The sequence below is a fragment of the Notolepis coatsorum genome, assembly GCF_963971535.1.
Source record: "Notolepis coatsorum genome assembly, chromosome: 4".
Lineage (NCBI taxonomy): Eukaryota > Metazoa > Chordata > Actinopteri > Aulopiformes > Paralepididae > Notolepis > Notolepis coatsorum.
Window position 1 is genome coordinate 12,517,582 of NC_140168.1, and position 19,227 is coordinate 12,536,808.

At 43.6% G+C, this 19,227-nt stretch overlaps 1 protein-coding gene across 1 annotated transcript in view; it reads right to left on the reverse strand.

Annotated features, from left to right (window-relative positions):
- The window catches only part of LOC311226409 (cell adhesion molecule CEACAM1-like), a gene marked incomplete at its 3' end in the record, with an annotated part of 33,738 nt that overhangs the window by 4,969 nt on the left and 9,542 nt on the right, over positions 1 to 19,227 (reverse strand). Inside the window, exons 5-9 of the mRNA XM_084311835.1 lie at positions 18,625 to 18,687; positions 16,748 to 17,050; positions 15,861 to 16,184; positions 5,089 to 5,215; positions 587 to 615 (exon numbers count right to left, since the gene is read on the reverse strand). Coding sequence (XP_084167961.1) covers positions 587 to 615; positions 5,089 to 5,215; positions 15,861 to 16,184; positions 16,748 to 17,050; positions 18,625 to 18,679 — 838 coding nt within the window. The 5' untranslated portion in view covers positions 18,680 to 18,687. The remainder of the gene's footprint in view (positions 1 to 586; positions 616 to 5,088; positions 5,216 to 15,860; positions 16,185 to 16,747; positions 17,051 to 18,624; positions 18,688 to 19,227) is intronic.

A 19,227-nucleotide genomic window follows, 5' to 3' on the forward strand; every position in this document is an offset into this window, starting at 1 on the left:
CATAAACACAACTAGACACAAAAGCAATGACACACACAACAACCAGACAGGGAGAAGACATCACACAACGACAGGGATGGCCCAAGATAATAGATAATTCGAAATTAAATCTATTATCTTGAACCATAATAAGCACCATCAGGCTTTGGTCACTAGAGGGAGGTAGGGGACCAATGTCAGGAGGGAGGAAATGTCCACCGTCATTCTCATGCCCGGCCGCTTGAAGCCTTTTTACAACGCATCCGCGTTTCCGGTTCCCGTTTTGCGCTCTTATTGGCCAGGTCATGTGACATGAGCGCCAATCGTGGGACGGCAAGTTTCTACACTGGTTAAGCTTAGGCACTCTTCGAAGTTGGTTAAGGTTAGAGTTTGTCTTAGAGCATGGCGATAGAACGCCAGGTAGTTTGCAGGCTGTTCGACGCGGAAATGGGCAAACACGCTATTGGGCGCACATGTCACATGACCTGGCCAAACAGAGCGCCAAACAGGAAACGCGGGTGCGTTGTAAAAAGGCTACATGCTGCCCGGCCCAGCAAGGACGTAACAGGGGGGGGGGGGGGGGGAGAGGGCGAGAGAGATAACTTACCATTGGTAACATTGTAGGACTGTATTTTGCTGTGGATATAATGACTCATTAATCTAAATGTCAGTCAATATAAAAAGATGTATCTTAGATACTGACATACTTTGGCAATATATGGGGATATTTGGGATCAGGATATGAAGATGCATCGTATGCACTCAATATATTGTAAAATTTCACTACCACTGTATAGTTTGGAGAAGAAAACATTTATTGAAAAAAAGAAATGACATGCAAATACTTATTTAAAGACTTAAAATGTATATAATCTCAACACACAAAAAGGACCAGCAATGGGATTACGTTTAGAAGATGGTTCTCTGTATTGTAAATGTGTAAACTACAAACATTATATAATGCAGGGTGCGAATCATGGGGGAGCTGGGGGAGCCATGGCTCCCCTAGATCAGACATCAGCTCCCCTGAAGACATGATTTGTGAATTTTTGTGAATTTGTGAATCTAAAATACTGACAATAAATGCTATTTTTGCCATGCATTTCTAATTTTTCTGTAATTTTCTGTATCGTCATCATCGTGTATAATAATAAAATTAGGCTATTTTGATGTATGATTAATGATTTGCGCACTAATTCACTGTTATAGACAATAGCATAAACTACTCGTAATATGCATGCAACATGCATGCTATTCTTGCGTTTACCATTCGGAGCGTGGCGGCGCTGCACTGCAGTCTGCAGGCACAAATCAAACTTCACCCGTCGTTTAAAATAAATAAATACAGGTATCCAGGATAATGTCGAAAGTTAAAGGGGAACTCCAACATTTTGGGAAATTAGCTTATTTAACATCTTCCCTGGAGTTAGACAAGAAGATACATACCTTTTTTGTCTCTGTGCGTGCATTTTAGCTTTGGGAATAGACGCTCCGTTAGCATAGCTTAGCTTCATCACTGGAAGTGAGGCAGGACAGTAGCCTTACAGTGCCTTACAGTGTATTGCAAGGTCTGACATTGACCAAATTTGATATGCATGACCTTGGTGGGCTCTAGGTCAACTCCTGAAAAGGGGGTCAATGTCAGACCTTGCAATCAAAAGTTAGGGGGCGCACTGAAATTATGGCAAGGGTTATTAGCCCCCTAACTTTTGATTGCAAAGTCTGACATTGACCCCCTTTTCAGGAGTTGACCTAGAGCCCACCAAGGTCATGCATATCAAGTTTGGTCAATGTCAGACCTTGCAATACACTGTAAGGCACTGTAAGGCTACTGTCCTGCCTCACTTCCAGTGATGAAGCTAAGCTATGCTAACGGAGTGTCTATTCCCAAAGCTAAAATGTACACACAGAGACAAAAAAGGTATGTATCTTCTTGTCTAACTCCAGGGAAGATGTTAAATAAGCTAATTTCCCAAAATGTTGGAGTTCCCCTTTAAACGAAATATCAAAGAAGTAAGCCTTCTAACCAATTTTGGTTTTACAAAGAATGCGAAGCAGCCTGCTGCGGGGACTACTTCTGTGACATGCAGATTTTGAGAATTGGGCAGATCTTCACCATCAGGACAGGTGGGTGGCGATAATGTTGCATTTTTTTGCCTACTATAATAATGTTAGACTCGATGTGTTTGGTCGTGGACTTGTTGTTCGGTATTGGTTCATCCGTGTGTTTATGTGTAAATAGAACTGTTGTGTGTGAATTTTTGTGTTGGATCAGAGGGGTTAATCTGAGCATGTGTATTTAGACACCTGTTTGGTGTGGACTATGTGTGGTTCTGTAATACTCATACCTATAGCCTATGGCCCGTGTCGACTGGGGACGTTTTATGAGTTGTCAGCTCCTTTCTGTCATTTATTTCTATGCCAGAGACGCGACAGGCTCGCTCCTTTTACCAGCCCCGCACCTCGCGTTTATGCGCTTTTGGGCAGAGCGCTCCCAGTGGCGTGAATATTAAAGGCAACCAACTTTTGTGTTCAACTTTTCTCTGATTGGCCACGACCCCACGCCGCTAGCCCGCCCCCTTTTGCCGCGAGCGTGGCAGGAACCTTCAAGTTCCCTGGTGCAAAATAAATCTGGTAGTTCGTTTATGACGTTAATTAATAATAAACACTGTTAGGACTCTTATAATAAACACTGTTAGGACTATCTGACTCTTAATAATAAACACTGTTAGGACTATCTGACTCTTACTAATAAACACTGTTAGGACTATCTCGATTCACGCGTCACTACTGTAACTAGAAACTCTGGGTGTCACTGTACATCAGTGTGGAACTGTACGCTGTAACGTTATATGTTATTTCGCGTTTTTAACGTCATAAACCGCCTACCAGATTCACTCATCACTGTACATCAGTGGAGGCTGCTTGCTGAAGCGCCAGCGGGGCGATGCAGTGGTTTGTCCCCGGCTTCCGTGCGGCGCCGCCGGCTTGACTCGGTCCAGCTCCAGCAGCAGCGGCCGTGCTCCGTTGTAGAAGCCCTTCAATGACAGAGCTCTCATATTTTGCGAATGCATAAACTATATCTTAAATTATGGCTATGTGTCTAATATGGCTGTCGCTTATCAATGACTTCGCGACAGCCATATTAGACACATAGCCATAATTTAAGATGTAGTTTATGCATTCGCAAATATGAGAGCTCTGTCATTGAAGTGGGTGGTGGCAGTGTAACAGCGTTCACCCTGATGTAAAGTAGCGATTTTTATTGTTTTGTCATGACAAACCAATTACATAATCCAACATATGTGTAAAGAAACCACATATTCCAGTTAACGGTATATTTTTTTAATAATTCATTACGGTATAAATTAGGTTAACTGGAGCTGCGTATTGCTGGCTCTCATATTTGCGAATACAACAGCGTTCACCCTGATGTAAACAAAACAAGTCATTGCGACGGCCAACGGAAGACGGCCGCTGCCGCAACTCTCTGGCGCGCGGTAGCGCGGTCACGTGGCCGTGTGGCCAATCAGAGAAACGCTGAACGAAAGGCTGAACACAAGTTGGTTACCTTTAATATTCACGCCTCCCAGTGCCTAAAGTTGAAACTAGTTCAACTTTTGGAGAGGAGCGCCGCTCATCAAGGTAACTCTTTTCGACCGACCAATCAACATCGAGGAAGTGGCTGAGCCGCGGCAGGAAAACGCTCTGAGCTTTTTATTTTTTTTTGCCCCCCGAAGACGATGGTATGGTTCGCACACTGATATAATGTATATATTTCTTTATTTTCAGAGGTTCAGGTTCTATCCCAAAATAATAATGGGCTATGTGTGAATTACTCTTGCAACTTTCTATTTACTAAAATTTGTCTTTGTTATCTTCAACTGAGCTTTGTATGGTGGGTACTGCTGTCTCTCTGTGAACTGCAACCTGTAAATAATCAACCACACAGTAAAACAGTGCTCTTCAGTTAGAGCAGCGGTTCTCAAACTACGGGTCGCGACCCAAAGTGGGGTCATGGGTAAGTGACAGTGCATTGGCAAGTAAAAAAAGAAAAGATTTAATTAAATGAATTCCCTACTAGTAATGTGTGATGAGGTTTAGCTTAACAATACATGGTTACATAGCCTATGTCTGTCCTATCAAGATCCCTTTAACTCATACCAATAGCTTGACTACATTTCAAAATGATTTATACACGGTATGTACAGAATGCTACATCAGTTTAACAATAATGTTATTACGTTGTGATAGAATGTTTCAGTTTCAGTCCCCTATAGACCCCAGAAGTGACCATTCTATTTGGCCCCCGCCACCTGGTTCAAAAGCTCCTACACTTTATAATGGAGACTGTGATATTTTGCAATGTACTGTAAAACATTGGATCAATATGAAGCATTTCTTGGCATTGATAAATCTGTTTAAAACTATGATTAAAACAAAAAAACAACTAAATAACTTCCCAACGCTATTATCTATTGTATTATCCAGTTTGCTTGAGCTAGCTAAACAGCCCCCCAGGAAATGACCATTCCACAGGAGCGACATCCTAACTAAGATAAGAGTTATTTGTTAAAGATAAGATGTTTGTTAAAGAAAGTAATTATTCACTTGATTCATTTAGCCATTTCAACCCTTTTGTTGTGCCATGGAACATCCGTTTGCTGGGGAACTTTTCAGCTGGATCAGGCAAACTGGATACTTAATTGTATTAATGTTTCTATGGGCGATACATGCGTATATTGCCACTGGATTTCCACATTTTGGGCTTGGTTGAAGTTTTTTTTCTGAAGATTTATTTTTAAAGGAAATGAGAGGAGCTGATTTGATTGGCCACAATTGAGGCCATAGCCCCAAACCCACCTGCTAATAATGCATTCCTCCTACTCCAAACCTTTTGATGCACTTTGCCAGGGATGCCTTTGCAATTTTTTGCGCCTTGAACTTACGACTGAGCTTGCATCTAGATTGACAAAAAATAGGGCCCCCTACAGCAGGTGATCTTGTGATGTCTCAGGCTATACTATTTAGGCATATGAAAGAATAATTTACCCCTGATTCATAAAGAAAACATTTCCAGTAACATCTAGGTAATATGTTTTCACTTACCCGTTTTTATACATCAAGTACCCAAGCACTCCGACAAGCAGGAGACATGCGATGGATATCCCTGCGATGGCTATCCCTGCGATGGCACCAGGCGACAAGGGACCAGACCCTGGTAAAGAACCTTCCCCTTGTAGCATGCCAAGACAAAAATAAGAGAATTTAAGATTACAATGATTTTAAAAGATAATGTCATAATGTCGAAAATACACACTCATTACCCCCTAGGTTAGTATTCATCTGCTATGCTTCTACTTAATCTAGAATGCCACCCATTTTGAGAATTTTGAGAATTGTGAACATGCACCTTTCTCTCCTAAATCTTTTGAGCAAACCCTTACATTTTTGTCCAAACACTTTGAATGCATCTATAGCTTACTATTCAAAGGATACTGCCTGGTATTATAAGTTTAATAAATATTAGTTCATCATAAGATCAGACGGCATCGGTTTATTTTAGTATGAATCCCCGGGTAGCAAGATCAAGCATGTCCCATTCAAATGTACTTTTTACTACAGTATCTACAGTAATACAGCTTTACCTTTTACAGACAATCTGTGTACATCGGATACTGATAATTGTCCGCTGACAGTATTATTTGCTGTGCATGTGTAATTCCCACTGTTGGTTTCAAACTGTATTTTAAATTAGAAAGCAAACTAAATAAATGGACAAGAGACAAATAAATGTCATTTGGACAAGCAAAGCCATTACTTTAAGTTGCAGGCAAGAAAGACAAGTCTGTGCACTGTCTCTGTTTTAAAGCTGCCCTGTTGCAGGTCACAATACAAAAATAATTATATATATTATTATTTTTAATTTATTTATTATTATACATTTTTTTATTATATATTGAGGGAATATATATCGCAATAATTATCGTTATCGTTTTATCGCCCAGCCCTAAAATGAATGATTTTATGTACTGTAATGTTGTGTTAGATTGTAAACATGCCCCTTTGCAAGACAGGAACTTGGCTGGAGGAAGGAAGTATAGGTTTAAGTATATTAATTAATAGGGGAAAACAAAATAATTAGTAGCTATTTCTTAAATGTTTATACTGACACTCTTTTCCCTCACACATCAGAGAAATAGCCTATATGTGGCTGGGCCATATCGAGAAAAATAAATATCACAATAAACAGATTTTTTTCTACATCAACATAATCTATATCTGCTTAGGTATAGAATATCCCATGATAAGTCACATGATGTGTGTTGTACTGACCATATTCACATGGCAGCCATTTTGCTCTTATGTCTTGCTCAGGTTGGGATTTGCAAAATGGTCGCCGTGTGAATATGGTCAATTGGACTGTATGGTTAATTTGCATCCTGATGTCTTATGTCACACATTAAAATGAATGCTGACTGTAATGGAGATGTTGGCCCTGGAGAGTGTCATGAAAATTATTCCTGACAACACTGGTCACATAAATGAGGATGTTTGCATGGAACTGGAAAGTGTGATTATCATTTGACGTTCTCAGATATTTCATACATTTTGTGAGAAATGTACTTAATATTTGGGTTTTATTGTTGATTTAAACAAATGTGTTTGTCACAATTCACACAATATCAAAAACTCAAGATCCGAACACACTGATAGACATAAGCGATAATGATATATTGCCCAGCACTAAGTCTTCAGCACTGCATGCCTGACCAGTCATAGAATACATAAACGGTCACATCTCCTGCCAAAAGTCAACTACAAGTAAGGAGCCATTGTGCATGCTGTTTCCCTCCTGTTTCCATGACAACTCAAGCACAACAATACTGTGCCCAGTGTTCACTACAGTGTGAACTGCTCCACTGCAGATGTTTTAGTAGTTTATCTCGCCACAAAGAATTATAGAAAATGGTCTTCTCAGAACACTCAAGAACGCCTAATCACAAAAGCAACACAGTACAACGAGACCACCTTTAAAAGTCCATATGCAAGTCCCAGTTTCCATATTTTTTCAAACCATCTAACTATAAAGGAAGGAATCTCTGTTTGCGTGTGTCTGTCTGTCCTTCACATGTCTCGAGAACCATTCATCCAATCGGCTTGCTTCACACTTGGCAGGTGTATTGCTGAGGAGCCAGGGGAGTGGGGTCCGGGTTGCGTGAATATTAAAGGCAACCAACTTGTGTTCAGCTTTTCGTTCAGCGTTTCTCTGATTGGCCACACGGCCAATCAATCAATCCACTAGCACACGCCCTTGCGGCAAGAGAGACGCGGCAGAAGCGCTGGTCGAACCAGCGGGGTTCTGTTGTGTGACTGTACTACAGCGGTGTTCTGTTGTGTGACTGTACTAAACTCTTCCACCACATGACCGACATTTGACATACAGTACACCTCCTATCTATGTTGGGATTATGTTTGGTCATGACAAAACAATAAAAATCGCTACTGTTAGTAATGCTGCCACCACCCACTTCAATGACAGAGCTCTCATATTTGCGAATGCATAAACTATATCTTAAATGATGGCGATGTGTCTAATATGGCTGTCGCGAAGTCATTGATAAGCGACAGCCATATTAGACACATAGCCATAATTTAAGATATAGTTTATGCATTCGCAAAATATGAGAGCGCTGTCATTGACATACAGTACACCTCCTATCTATGTTGGGATTATGTTTGGTCATGACAAAACAATAAAAATCGCTACTGTTAGTAATGCTGCCACCACCCACTTCAATGACAGAGCTCTCATATTTGCGAATGCATAAACTATATCTTAAATTATGGCGATGTGTCTAATATGGCTGTTGCGAAGTCATTGATAAGCGACAGCCATATTAGACACATAGCCATAATTTAAGATATAGTTTATGCATTCGCAAAATATGAGAGCGCTGTCATTGAAGGGCTTCTACAACGGAGGAACGGCCGCTGCTGCTGCTGGAGCTGAACCGAGTCAAGCCGCGGGCGGCGCACGGAAGCCGGGGATAAACCACCGCGTCGCCCCGCTGGCGCTTCAGGCTCAGCAGCCTCAACGGGCGAAATAACATATAACGTTACAGTTCCACACTGATGTACAGTGAGTGTCTAATATGGCTGTCGCGAAGTCATGCCTCTCCCTCTGAAAGCCCATCCACGCTGTGTATCATATAGAGACACAGAGCACTGGGTTTTATCACTGGAGATATATTTCTCACTCACCATTGTATTTTGCGCCATCTGACAATATCATAATGATGTGTTTTCTATATTATATCCACAATCATTAATCTAAAAAATTGTATGGGCTTTGATTAAACATGTAACCTACACCTACTGTAACTTACTGTACCTCTGCTTCCTACAGCACAGCAGGTAATGGCGTTAATCAATGGAACGCGAAACATAATAACGTTACGCTTTCTAGTTCAGCGCATTTCATAACTGTATGGGCTTTGTTTATACACGAGTGAATCTGGTAGTTGGTTGTTAAAAACGCGAAACATAATAACGTTACGCTTTCTAGTTCAGCGCATTTCATAGCGCTCCACTGCTACCGCAGCTGAACACAAGTTGGTTGGAACAGCAGCCCAACACAAGTGCGTTGGAACAGCAGCCCAACACAAGTGCGTTGGTACACAAGTTGGTTGCCCGCGCTGCCGCTCGCTTGCTCCTTGGATTTCATTTGGGACGTGGGACGGCTGCGCTTGCCTGCGCGTGGGGGCGGGGGGGGGGCGCGGCCAATCAGAGAAAAGCCGAACACAAGTTGGTTGCCTAAAATATTCACGCGTCCGGGTCAGATTTGGTGCCATTTGGCCAGATGGTGGTGCTATAGTGTGTGTATTTGTGTCTGTTCTTCGCATATCTCGAGAACTGTTCAGCTCATGCTCGGCAGATGTATTGCTGAGGATCAACACATGCAAACAGTATTTACATTCTATTTACATTGCATGATGATCTATTAAGGAACCTATGGACAGTGTCCCAGTGGCTCTCCAGGCCCTTATCAAAGTATTTTAATAGACAAGCTGCCTATTACATGTTTTTTGTAGATAAACAACCCTGTGTCCGGAGCTGGTCAACAGTGACTTGTGGAAGAATCTAACATTCCATTGTTTGATCAAGACAATAGTCACATCTCTCACCTTTGGAGGGCCAAGGTTTGGGGTTACAAGAGGCTTGGGGCCCCCTCCTCCCCCTCAATGTGATTCTGGTCACTAATACGTTTAAAAAATGGTAAATGGTGTATTTATATAGCACTTTTATCCAAAGAGCTTTACAATTTGTTCCTCACATTTTACCCATTCACTCACACACCGACGGTGGAGGCAACCATGCAAGGTGCCAACCTGCTCATCAGGAGCAGTTAGGGGTTAAGTGTCTTGCTCAAGGACACTTCAACACACTGCTCGGGAGGAGCGGGAATCGAACCTAGAACCTCCGGATTACCAGACGACTGCTCTACCTCCTGAGCCACTGTCGCCCCCATATTTATATTGATCATGAAGATCTGTTCATTTGCATAATTGATTGATCTGGTTCCTCCACAGATAATCTAGAACGGCTAATATTTGCTCTACTCAGAATCTTGTATTGTATAATCCTAAATCTCACACATTTAGAGTAGGCATTAGGAGCAGCGCTAAACAATAAATTATAATTATACAATGGCATGCAAATTTCTTGATTCTGATTGGCTGAAACAGTCAAGTTAGCCGTTGTTATTTCATATAACACACTCCGCGTGACCCCAGAACCCGCCCACAACCGAATAACTTTTTTTTTTTTTTTTTTTTTTTAAATGGCTCCGCCGTTCATCCTTTTTCTGAATGAAACCAAGATGGCGGACAATAATCTTTATGATTGGATGTATTGATTTCATCATAACGACTCATTCAAAAAAGATACAGTCAACTGGAATATGTTAGTTGTTTACACATATGTTGGATTATGTAATTGGTTTGTCATGACCCATTGTCAAAACAATAATAACTTGCGGGATTTATATGAAGTGTATTGTTAGATGGCATTCTTTGTAGCACCGAAAACGACAAAATAACGACAGATACTTTTTTCTCAAACTGCACTATAACCGGGAATGTTAAACTGGAATATGTTAGTTTTTTACACATGTTGGATTATGTAATTGGTTTGTCATGAAGGTATTCTTCTTTTAGCTTTATATATCTCTCTTGCGCTGACCTGCACCTCCAGTCGGGGTCCAACTAGATGTACACAAGTCTTATTTAGTTAAAAAAATTATTAATATTTACATCACTACATCATATTTACACCATCACACAATACAGTACCCTTGCAAACAGTTTCATCATTCCATCAGCATCAACAATTTAATTTACCCTCCTCATTTCTGCATTTCTCTAAAACGATTCTTATAATCCGAGGCTCATACTGTTTCTACTCAATTCAATGGTTTCAACTTGACAACATAAACATTATAAAATTGGACTACATTTGATTTCCTGTCAGTTGTATTAGCGAACATGGGAAACCCGGAAACCAACTGCAGTCCGAGTAATTCCGAGTTTACATAGTGTCGTGTTACTTTGCACGGTAACAAATACGTGAGTCCTCTGCTTTGGTTGTAAGTATGTTTATTAGCTTAGCCTAGCTACGTTACACAGGTGTGCATCCTAGGTTCCTCTCCAACTCCCCTAGACCCCCAGTACGGTGGCCTGTACCTTCGCGTATAGCGCACACACATTAACATAACACCACATCTCCCTTTCTAGAATCAATGGGTAGACTGCCATTGATTCCCCAGACCTTAGAGGATTATTCTGCCTCTATATCTAAAAGGTCTGTTCATCTGAACTGATCTAAACAATTTCTTTAACACCATATAAACCATGGGTTATATTAAACATAGCAATTGCTTTCTTTCGAAATGTATATCTAAACAAATAATATATATAAACATGAAACAATGTCTTATCTTAACATAAACCTCTATCATTCTATCGCATGAATGTCACTTTTCTTTACTCTCTCTCTCTCTACTGTCTCTTACAAGTCCAACCTAGTTGGTTTCACCACACATCTCCCAGACCTGGTTCTGGGAGTAGCTGGTGGTTCCAGGACCTCCTGCTCCGTAGGTTCTGCTGCACTCTGCTCCGGTGAGGGCTCCATGGGGACCAGATGGCGACGGTTTCGCCTTAATGTTCCATGGGGTCCATCTATGATGTACGAACGTGGAGTGGGGTGACTGCTGACCACAACTCCAGTTGCACTTTGATCTGTGACCCACACCTCCTTTCCTGGAGTGAGCCTGTCGAGACTTCGCGTACGATGACGCCGGTTGTAGCTTTGTGCATCTCTCATTCTCCTCTCCTCCTCCTTCTGAACCACTGCCTTACTGTCAGGAAGAGTAGGGACCAGTAGAGCAGGAAGCGTTGGCACCGTCGTGCGGAGTCTCCTCCCCATAAGGAGCTGGGCTGGACTGTACCCGTTATGCAACGGGGTGGCTCTGTATGCCAGCAGAGCACGGTATGGGTCGGCTGCCTTCTTCAGGAGGCCTTTTATTGTCTTGACCGCACGTTCTGCCTCCCCATTACTCTGGGGATATCTCGGGCTGCTTGTGACATGGCGAAACCCATATGATGTCGCAAACGCTGCAAAGGCCATTCCGGAGAATTGCGGCCCGTTATCCGTCACCAGTTCCTCCGGGATACCATGGCGTGCGAAGATTGACTTCAAGTGGTGGATGACGTCTGTTGATTTTGTGGGAGTCAGCAGAGCGATCTCCACGTACCTTGATGCATAATCCACGACCAGCAGGTAAGTCTTGCTCTCCAGCATGAACAGGTCTGCTCCCAACTTCTGCCACGGTCGCCCCGGGTATTGAGATGGCATCAGGGGCTCCCTTTGGTTCTCTCTCTCTTTGCTGCATGTTCGGCAGTTGAGGACCAGCTCATTCAGCTGCTGGCTGAGCCCGGGCCACCATACAGACTGCCGTGCTCGCTCCCTGCACTTTACCACCCCCTGGTGGCCTTCATGCAGCCTGGCAAGCACGTCGTTTCTCATTGTTGAAGGGATTACAAGCCTGCTTCCCCTCAGCAACAGTCCATCCTCTACTGTGAGTGACGCCTGTTCCGCCCAGTACAGCCTGAGAGCCGGCTCACTGTTGTGTGGTGGCCATCCCTCTGCACACCGCTGCTTCACCTGTGCGCACACACTGTCCCCCTCCAACTGCTCTCTCAGCTCGTCCAGGTAGGCAGTGCTCGCTGGCAGGTTCTCTATTACCATGTCCACATAGATATTTGTATTCTCAAATAACTCCTCCTCCTCAGGTGTCTCTCTCCTCTTCACAGGTGCACGTGAGAGCGTATCAGCAGTCCACAGGCTCTTCCCTGGCACATGGGCAATGGAATAGGAATAGCGCATCAGGCGCATCCGGAAGCGCAGAATCCGTGGAGGGAGATCATCCAACGCCTGAGACCCCAGGAGACTCAGGAGAGGCTTGTGGTCCGTCTCCAGCTGGAAGCGTCTGCCGATGAGAACATTTCTAAACCTCTCACAAGCCCAGGTCAAGCCCAGGGCCTCCTTCTCAACCTGTGCGTATCTCTGCTCAGTCTGTGTGAGAGACCGCGACACATGGGCTACTGGTCTCCACACTCCATCCCATTTTTGGAGAAGCACACTCCCCAAGCCGTACGACGACGCGTCCGCTGAGACCTTGCACTCCCTGTGGTTATCGTACATGGCCAACACTGGTGGAGATATTAGTGCATCTTTTAAATCTTGAAAGGCTTTGGCCTGCTCGATGCCCCACAGCCAGCAGTTCTTCTTTGACAGAAGGTCTCGCAGGGCCTTGTCTCTCTCCGCCAGCCGCGGGATAAACTTCCCCAGCTGGTTTACCATGCCGAGAAAGCTTCTCAGCTCACTGACATTTGTCGGCTCCTCCATCCTCCTCACGGCATCCGTCTTACTCGGGTCGGGGTTAATGCCACTGCTGGAGATCACATGGCCTAGAAAGGTCACCTCTTCCTTTGACAGGTCGCACTTGCCTGTGTTCAGGGTGATTCCTGCTTTCTCGATCCTCCCCAGCACGACATGCAGACGAGCGTCATGCTCCTCCTGTGATCGGCCCCACACCAGCACATCATCCATGTGGCAGACGACACCCTCCAGCCCCTCTGTGACCTCAGTCACCATTCTGTTTTGGAAGTGTTCTGGGGCGGAGGCGATGCCGAAAGGTAGGCGATTGAAGTGGTAACGACCAAACGGCGTGATGAAAGTTGTATACTTTGACGACTCCTCAGTCAGGGGTATTTGCCAAAATCCCATGTTCGCGTCTAACTTGCTGAATATCCTGGCTCCGGCCAGCATTCCCAGTGTTTCCTCGACTGTTGGCAGGGTGTATTTCTCCCGGCACACTGACTCATTGAGGTTTGTGAGATCGACACATATGCGTACCTCCTCTGTCTTCTTCTTAGGGACCACTACCATGCCAGCGCACCAGTCGGTTGGCTCTTCGATCCGGCTGATCACTCCGAGGCTTTCCATGCGGGACAGTTCTTGCTTGACTTTGTCCATCAGTGGCAATGGAATCCTTCTGGGCGTCTTCAGTGAGAATGGTTGAGCCCCCGGTTTCAGCCTGATTGCATACGGCTGTTTCATCTCCCCGAGACCACTGCATATCTTTGGGTAGGTCGTCTTGAGCGTCTCCATCGTTATACTGTCTAGACGTGCCACAAGCTCCATCTTGCTGATAGCAGGTCTCCCCAGCAACGCTGAGTGTAGGTGTCGAGCGACGTACACATCCTCCAACACCTCTCTCTCTCCTCTCCTCAGCAGCAGCTTGGCGACGCCCACAACATCTAGTGGACTCCTCCCAGGTCCCATCAGTGGTTTTGTCGCTTTCTGCAGGGTAGGTGGATCCTTGTGTTTGTATATCTCTCTGAATACAGTGTGAGGCATCACAGTAACATCAGCGCCAGTGTCTATTTTGAATGGCACACATCTGCCATTGATGTCTATGTCAACCATCCATGGCTCCCCATCAGTTGTGATGCTGCCCAAGAACATGTGCTCCTCCTCCCCATCACAGGAGCAGGAATAGTCTTCTTCAACCTCATGTACATTTTTGGAAGATTTACACACACGTTTATAATGGCCCATCTTCCCACATGAATGGCACTTCACCTCGTTAGCAGGGCAATCGCGCTGTGGGTGGAGCTGAGAACTGCCACATTTATGACACTGGACACTTCTCCCCCTCGGGTACTGGGTACTGAGTGGTTTGGCTGTGTAGCTGTTAGCCTGTTGGGGGCTGTTCTTAGCATAGTTCTTGCTACTGCTCTTAAACACCCTGTCCACCGATTTAATGTCACTTGCCTCTGTCCTGGTATCCCCTCGCAGAGAGGATTGCTGTCGTTTCACCTCCTCACTCTGCCTCGCCATGTTCAATGCCCTCTCCAAGGTTAAGTCTGGGTCCAGCTGCATGCGTTCTGACAGCCGCTTATCCATCAGACCGACGACAAGCCTGTCACGTATAAGTTCATTATGCAACACACCGTATGTACAATGCTCCGCCAGCGCATACAATGACGTCACAAAGGAATCGACTGTTTCACCTTCTCCCTGTTTGCGCATGTTAAACTTGGCTCGTTCATATATCACGTTCTTCTTGACCACGAAGAAACCTTGCAATCCATCCCGCACTCCTTGGTACGTACGTCGTAGATCAACAGCCAGATTCAGTCCACGTAAAATATCGTCCGCCTCATCGCCCATACAATATATTAGCGTGTTGACTTGATTCTCTTCAGAGCTAGCATTTAGGTTACTTGCCAGGCGAAATCTTTCGAACCTGCGTATCCACTTGGCCCACTCTTGCGGCTTTGAGAAGTCGAAGGACTCAGGAGGCTGGATGCTAAACGTAGCACTTGAAACCGCAGCCGCTACCGGAGCTACAGCGTTATTAGCGTTATCCACCATCTTCTTCTTTCTCCTTCTGCTTTTCTTCGTCATAAACGAGTCTCAAATGGCACTTTAATGTCCGACCGAACTCACACACAACTCTAGCAGGACTTCTGACACCATGTCGTGTTACTTTGCACGGTAACAAATACGTGAGTCCTCTGCTTTGGTTGTAAGTATGTTTATTAGCTTAGCCTAGCTACGTTACACAGGTGTGCATCCTAGGTTCCTCTCCAACTCCCCTAGACCCCCAGTACGGTGGCCTGTACCTTCGCGTATAGCGCACACACATTAACATAACACCACACATAGTAGGTGTTGGCTTCTTAGATATTAAGTATTAGGTATTAGACTGTACCACTCAAGTTTCAACACAGTTTGACAAACATTGTTACTTAGCTGAAAGAGTTGTACCCTTCCTGCTGACCTGTTGTACAGAACTTGTAAGTCACTTCGGATAAAAGCGTCAGCTAAATAACTGGGTGTAATCATAGATATCTATATATCTATGGGTGTAATGGCCAAAATGGATTTAATGTGCAGTGGATTTATGTGACCAGGGGGTGGCGCTTCTTTTATATAAGCGTCAGGTACACCTGTAGGAGGGGGGAGTTTGACCCGGGAGGGGCAATGGTTTTTGACCGCAACACGCAGGTTAACGCAGGTCACAGGTCGCTGTTTTGAACACGCCGCAGGGCGAAATGTTTGTAGGTAATTAGTTATTGTATTCATTATTATTTAATCAGTTTAAGGAACAAAAGCCAATATATCCTGTTTGCACAGTGAAGCAAATAAATATCATTTAACAAGACCTGCCTGCATTGCATCATTGGGACATGGACGGTTTGGTATCAGACCAAACAAAATAGAACAGCGTGTCAGCCAGTCTAATATACCTGTCGAATGTGATCCTTGGAGAACACAGGCAACGTCGTCTTTACAGTTGATGATAAGATTCTGAGGTTGGCTGACTGCATCACTGATAGCATTGGACACGTTGCACCTGAACGGTCCCTGGTCGTAGCGGGTCACATTGACTATGGTGAGAGTGATGTTTCCATCACCAAGCTGAACTCCCTCACGGGCTGTAACCTCAGAGCTGCCATTCAGCCAGAGGTAAGAGAGGGAGGAGCCAGAGGAGGAGCAGGACAGACTGACAGAGCCGCTGAACTCCGACATCTCGGTAATGTTGGCAGTCAATTTCACAGCAGTAACCGGCTCTGTTGAAGAAAGTAAAGAGTGTGAACATGAAAACAATAACAAGGGAGGAGTATAGGAGAAGAGAGGGCATGAGAGTGAAGCGGAAGAGAGCAGAAACTATCGAAAGGTTGTTTTTGCTATAAATGGTAAATGGCTGCATTTATATAGCGCTTTTATTATAATTATAATAATAATGCAGGACCTCTTTAGGGGTCTTTATTCGGCATGCAACGAACTGGACATGGAATGGGAGCGGCACACACACAGTCACACAGTGGGATACACACACACACACACGCACACACACACACACACACACACACACACACACACACACACACACACACGCATTGTATTTTTCTCAGTCGCCGATGCGATTGAGCTCTGCGCTTAACCCATCCCGTCGTCCTTTCCCCCAAGGGCAGCCGGGAGTAGACAGGGCGTCGACGAGTGTGTGTGTGTGTGTGTGTATGTGTGTGTGAGCACATGCACACATGACATGTGAATGTACAAGAAAGTAAACATTTACAAAAAAGAAAGTTAGAGTGTGTCAGGGGGAGAAGGACTCTGTCAGGTAGCTTACCCTGGACTGACAACGTTATAGTGAGACGGGAACCCTGTAGTATGTTGTCTAGTATGTAGTCTCCCGAGTCTGCCACCTGGAGTGACCTTATTGTCAGCCGTCCACCGGTACTGTTGTACGTGATCCTGTTTTTCCATTGGGGATGTACAATCTGTAGCGCTGGATGCACCATAATAATTTTATCTCTTCCATGGGACCAGCCCCCCTCTGTGAAAGTGGTATTGTTGGACAGGCTCAGCGTGACATTGCTGCCGACAGGTAAGGGGTTCTTAGAGGCAATTATCCCATGGCTGCAGACATGCTCTGGAAAGAGAGGAACGTGTGCTGTGAGAGGCGAGCTCTGTTCAGTTTTTATCAATAGACGTGCCTCAGAGATTGACAAATGTTCACACAAATATATAAATATGTCGGCTGAAATATATTAGAACAGGGCTGCCCACGCCTCTTTGACATACAGAGGGCCAGAGACAAAACATTGACTAAATGTAAAACGAAGGCATTAGCACTGCGGTCAAGCCAGCCGTCTTTCACTTTTGCGTGGTCAAACCAGCCGCTCCTGTTTCTCGAGTGCGCGATTAGTTCCAGGTTTACGGTAATGCATTAAAACAACCACGGGAAGCTGTTGTAATTAACCGAAGTGACTTTTGAATACAGTCTCACAAGTTGATCTTACAGAAATACTTTAATTATTCCCGGTAATATATCGAATCAATAGGACGTTTCGTATACATATGTGTGCAGTATTATTGAACATCGAATCAATAGGACGTTTCGTATGTGCAGTATTATATATTCAACCACAAGCTACAAAAAATCCCACTGAGGAGCACTTCCGGTGAGGATTTCAAAATAAAGGATGGCATGTGGTTCATTTCTATTATTTGCGATTGAGGAACAGGGTAATTCATGAGAATATTGTTAGGACTTATTGCTTCATAAACTTGTTGCACAAATACTATGAACTACTTTTACTGTGTACTTTTTGAGAATGGCAAAATTCCCTCCAGAGAAGAAGAAGGAGCATTTGATGTTGGATAAAAACCATTTCTTCCATAAGTAGTTTATGACAATGCCATGTTTGTACTTAATACTTCTTAAGATTACTTGCATAAATAATATAGGAATAATGTTACTGTGTACTTTTTGAGTAATTTGATTTTCAAAGTCCTCTCCATAGAAGAATGAGCATTTTCAACTAACTTTGATGCGGGATAAAAAGCATTTCTTCCATAAGTAGTTTATGAAACTGCCATGGTTGTACTTAGTACTTCTTAGACTACTTGCACAAATAATATGAACTACTTTTACTGTGTACCTTTTGAGTAATTAGATTTTCAAAGTGTACATAGTAGGTGTTGGCTTCTTAGGTATTAGACTGTACCACTCAAGTTTCAACACAGTTTGACAAACATTGTTACTTAGCTGAAAGAGTTGTACCCTTCCTGCTGACCTGTTGTACAGAACTTGTAAGTCACTTTGGATAAAAGCGTCAGATAAATAACTAAATGTATTATGTCATTATAGGGTTTGCTAATCGTATGTGTTGTAATCATTCATGTAGAATAATGAACATTATCATATTTCTATGGTTGTAATAAACATGATATTGGTATCTCAGAATTGCTCCTCAAATACAATTAAATTGCAGGCAAAATAGTCAAAAATTTACATCTTCTCACTCTTTGGAGAGTCAAAAGGATTTTTGTAGCAGCCCTGTGTTAGGACATACTGAAATATATTCAGTGCTACAAGCTGGGGAAAAACACACATTTACCACCCCAGAAACTAAAATAATAAATCAAAATGACCATGAATGAATCACCATATGACAACCATCTAAATGTGAACCGAAATAATTGTGTGTAATTCAGCCTTACCTGTTAGGAGGGTCAGCAGGGCCAGCGTTAGAGCAGACACCATAGGAGACTTCATTCCGCTGCCTAGGAGACAAATCCCTTCTGGTCAGAAATGAGCTGGACTCTGCTTTCAGCTGAATTTACTCCGCCTTGATCACTCATTTGTTCTCAGTCATCAAAGGTTCCCTCGTCTCATGATGCAAATTAGTCCATGGGCCAGAGGCCAAAATGTCACTTGTCGGTGCCACTCAGGGTGACTAAACTTACATATAATTTTTTCAAAGATCTTCTATGTCTGTAGATGATATTTTGGTATGATAGAGTGGTAGCTTTATCATAATTATCAAGTCATGAAGTATACCCACCCCCTCAGGAAATTGCATTTCAGATGCTGGCGCATATCCTGTTTAGACTCACGTAGAGGACATCTGTCAATGTTTCACAATATTGTGTTTGGTATCATTTTAAAGGGGACTATGTCATCTTTCATTCAAGCTAAGATGTGAATCTTTCTGACCAATATAGAGGTCACTGGAGCTATTTGAACAGTCAACAACACACATTTTTACACGATTTACGCCTAAATGATATACTATCTTTTAGCCTTGTGTCACTAGGAGCAAC